The 3,293-nt window shown below is 61.4% G+C and overlaps 1 protein-coding gene across 1 annotated transcript in view; it reads right to left on the reverse strand.

Annotated features, from left to right (window-relative positions):
* The window catches only part of LOC101341881 (interferon-induced transmembrane protein 1), a 1,175-nt gene extending 458 nt beyond the window's left edge, over nt 1-717 (reverse strand). The window contains exon 1 of the mRNA XM_004389368.1: nt 454-717. Coding sequence (XP_004389425.1) covers nt 454-717 — 264 coding nt within the window. The remainder of the gene's footprint in view (nt 1-453) is intronic.
* Nucleotides 718-3,293: the final 2,576 nt, after the last annotated feature.

The following is a 3,293-nucleotide window of genomic DNA, read 5'->3' on the forward strand; positions in this document are numbered from 1 at the left end:
AGCCCCTCAGTCCCTCCAGGGAGCCTCGGGCTCCTCTGCATCTGCGGGGGTCCCAGCACTGCCCTCCCCCACTCAGGTCCCCCAGTGAGAGCTCTTTGTGTTTTGGGAGCCAGCCTGGGGGTTTAACGCAAGGGTGAGGGATGAACTTCTGTTAGCAGTGAGAAACGTTTCTTTGGAAGTTGTGGGAACAAGGACTGATCAAGACCGTCCCCGTGTACCTCCTGCAGCGTCATTGCCGACCTACGCTGGGAAAGACCCTCAAGACACAGACACACACACATTCACACGGAAGCACACACACAAGAGAGAAATACACACATAAAAACATCCACACAAGGACCCACACAGGCGCTTTCTCGCCCCAGGCCCGTCTGGAAGGAGAGCACCCCGAGAGCCCACTCCCACCCTCTTGGAGAAGCCCCATGTGTCTGGCACATGGGCGCCCACGCGCACCTTCACGGAGTAGGCGAACGCCACAAACCCCAGGCAGCAGCAGTTCAGGAAGACCGTGTTGAAGAGGGACCAGACGACATGGTCAGGCACGGAGGTCTCGCTGTGGATGCTGATCACGGTGGACGTCATGGGTGCCGAACTGCGGGGCGAAGGGCTGACGGGCGCCCCCAGCACGGCCACCTCGTTCTCCTCCTTGAGCAGCTCATAGGATGTTGGGAGGCCGGTGACGGCGTGCGGGAGGAAGCTTTGGGAAGTGAGGTTCATGGTGCCGAAGGATGACCAGCAGTCAGTGGGGTCTGGTGTTGGGTGGCTCTTCCAGAACCTCCTTTCCCCGCAGTAGTTTCGATTTCTCAGAAGTTTCAATTTCCTGGCATTGAAGAGTTGGGATTGGCCACAGACTAAGGAGGTGGGACACATTCCAGAGGCTCAAGTTACTCTGGGGCTGAGGGTGGGGAGGAAAGGGCTGAGGACTAAGGAGGGGTCCTATTAGGTCAGGAAGTGGTTCAGATGGAGCCACACCCCCATTTAGGGCGTGGGTGGGCCCTGGGAACATTTTACTGGACTAAGGGTGGCCCCAGCTGGCCTCTCTCCGGCGCCCAGTCTACTACAGGCCCTCATTGCCCGCTTACAAGATCTCTGCCATGCCCCCCCGCCCACGTGCACACACTCCATGGCCCAGGAGAGCCCAGCCCCCAGAAGGAGGTGGACCCCAGAGGAAACTGAGCCCCCGGGGAGCCCTCCAAAGCCCCGCCCACCTCCCTAGCCTCGCCCCAACCTCCGCCCTCAATTGTCCCGTGGACGCACGCAGGCTCCCCGCCGCTCACATCTGAACCCTCGGCCGGTGGTGCAGTCCCGGACTGGGGCCTGCTGCTCCTCTGGGCCTGGATGAGCCCGGCGATCTACACCCAGGGCCTCCAAACTGACAAGTCCACCCTCATGACGCATCAGGCCTCGCCAGCAATTTTTCAAAGGCTCCGCATCACCAATTCCTTGCTGGCTGTACGAGGGTGTCTCGTCACCCGGCCGGACCCTCTTGGGCGTCTGAAGTTAGCACAGCTCAGGTGGGCTTCTGGCCCAAAACCAACCGCGCCAGGCTACCCTGAGCACCGCCCTTCCTAGGGGACATTGGACACGACCACCCCGCCGGAGTCTGGTCCTGGGGCAGCTGGTGGCACAGATCCTGCGCCGGCCGGCCGCAGGTAGAGGGCGCCATGGCGCAGCTCCCGCCCCCACCCCCACACGTGGGTGTTCCTGCTCCCACCCAGGAGGGGCTGGTGCGCCCTCTCTCCCCTTGTGCTCACATCCGTGGAACTCAGGGGTGAGCAGGCGTCGTTATGCATGCCCCTCAGCCACAACAGAGCACCCCTCTACGAAGGGGGGAGGGGGGTGAAAAGTGAGGGGAAGGATGGGGTCCAGGATGGACATGGAAAACATAGGGTGACAAGTCACTGGCTTCAGCAGACAGGACCAGCTATCAGACGTCCCTGCTCCTGCAACCAAGACAGGCTCCCGATTCCCCAGAGGGCGGTACATCTGTGCCAGAAGGGCTCACTCTCTGAGACAAGCGTGAGGCCGGCCACGAGGAGGGTCCCAGGATGGCCTGGGTCCCCCAGACATCTCACCACCTCCCCAGGGAGACTGCCCCCACCCACCCACCCCACTGTACAGGAGGTGGAGGGAGGGCCCTCATGCACCCTCTGCCCTTGCCCCAGCCAGGAGGCCCGCTCCCCACCCTGCTCCATCTCTACCCCAGGCATGTTCTTTCCCTGGATATGGGCGAGGAGGGCCCCCACCTCCCCATATGCAGCACCCAACCCAGCAGAGGCCCAGGTCCAGCGCCTCAGTGTCCTCAATGCGCCAGAGATCCTCACTGAAGGGGCTACAGCCTTTGTTTCTAGGAATTGGTCCCCCAGTCCGACTCACTGGGGCTCCACCAGCTGAGTCAGGGAGAGCTGGCAACACTCCACCCCAGGGGGAACTGAAGTCTCATCCCAACATCACGGAGCAGGAGGAGCAGCCAGCTGGGGGCATCCACCTTCCCTTCGGTGTCCCTAGCCTCGGCCAGAGAAGGGCCCTGCAGAAGCAAGTGCTCTCCCTTCTCTCTGGTCCAGAGAAAAGGGATCCCTAAGAGCCCTGCCCCATTCACAGCCTCAGCTCAGGCTCAGGACCAGGCTGGAGACTCAAGGCAGGGCCCCCTCCCTGGGGGATGTCACAGCACTGTTACACACACAGGCACTTTATTGAATTTGTTTATAAACAGATGCAAATGTGAAAACTGCTGTTAAAAGGGGCAGAGGGGTCAATAGGCTGGATGCAGGGCCAACAGGGGAGGGCTGGAGGGCTGGAGGGCTCCCCCAGAGAAACAGGCAGTGGCTAATAGCCTTGAGGGTTCTTGATCATCTGTTAAGCGATTTGGAAGCGTATCACTGAACGAGTAGCTATAATAATGATGCAAGTGATGGTCAATAGGAGGCCGAAGACCAGGGCGCCGATGTTCAGGCACTTGGCGGTGGAAGCGTAGCTCTGGGCCCCCGTCAGGTCGCCCGCCATCTTCCGGTCCCTAGACTGGGGGAGATGAGATGATGACAGGACCTGGGGAGGACCTGCTGGGAGCCAGGAGCTCATGGTGGCACTCAGGTTCCCCCCCCCAAGTCCTCCATCCACAGTGGAGCCTCTACTAGCCCTCACCCACATCGGGGTGCCCCACCACTCCTTGGAGCCCAAGCCAGGACACTTTCTGTCCCTCCCTGCTGGGGGAGGGACCTCCTCACAACCCCTCACTCCCTCCAGGGAGCCTTAGGCTCCTCTCCCTCTCCAGGGGTCCAGTAAGGCCCCCCACC

This window comes from Trichechus manatus, unplaced genomic scaffold (assembly GCF_000243295.1).
Source record: "Trichechus manatus latirostris isolate Lorelei unplaced genomic scaffold, TriManLat1.0 scaffold00244, whole genome shotgun sequence".
NCBI lineage: Eukaryota > Metazoa > Chordata > Mammalia > Sirenia > Trichechidae > Trichechus > Trichechus manatus.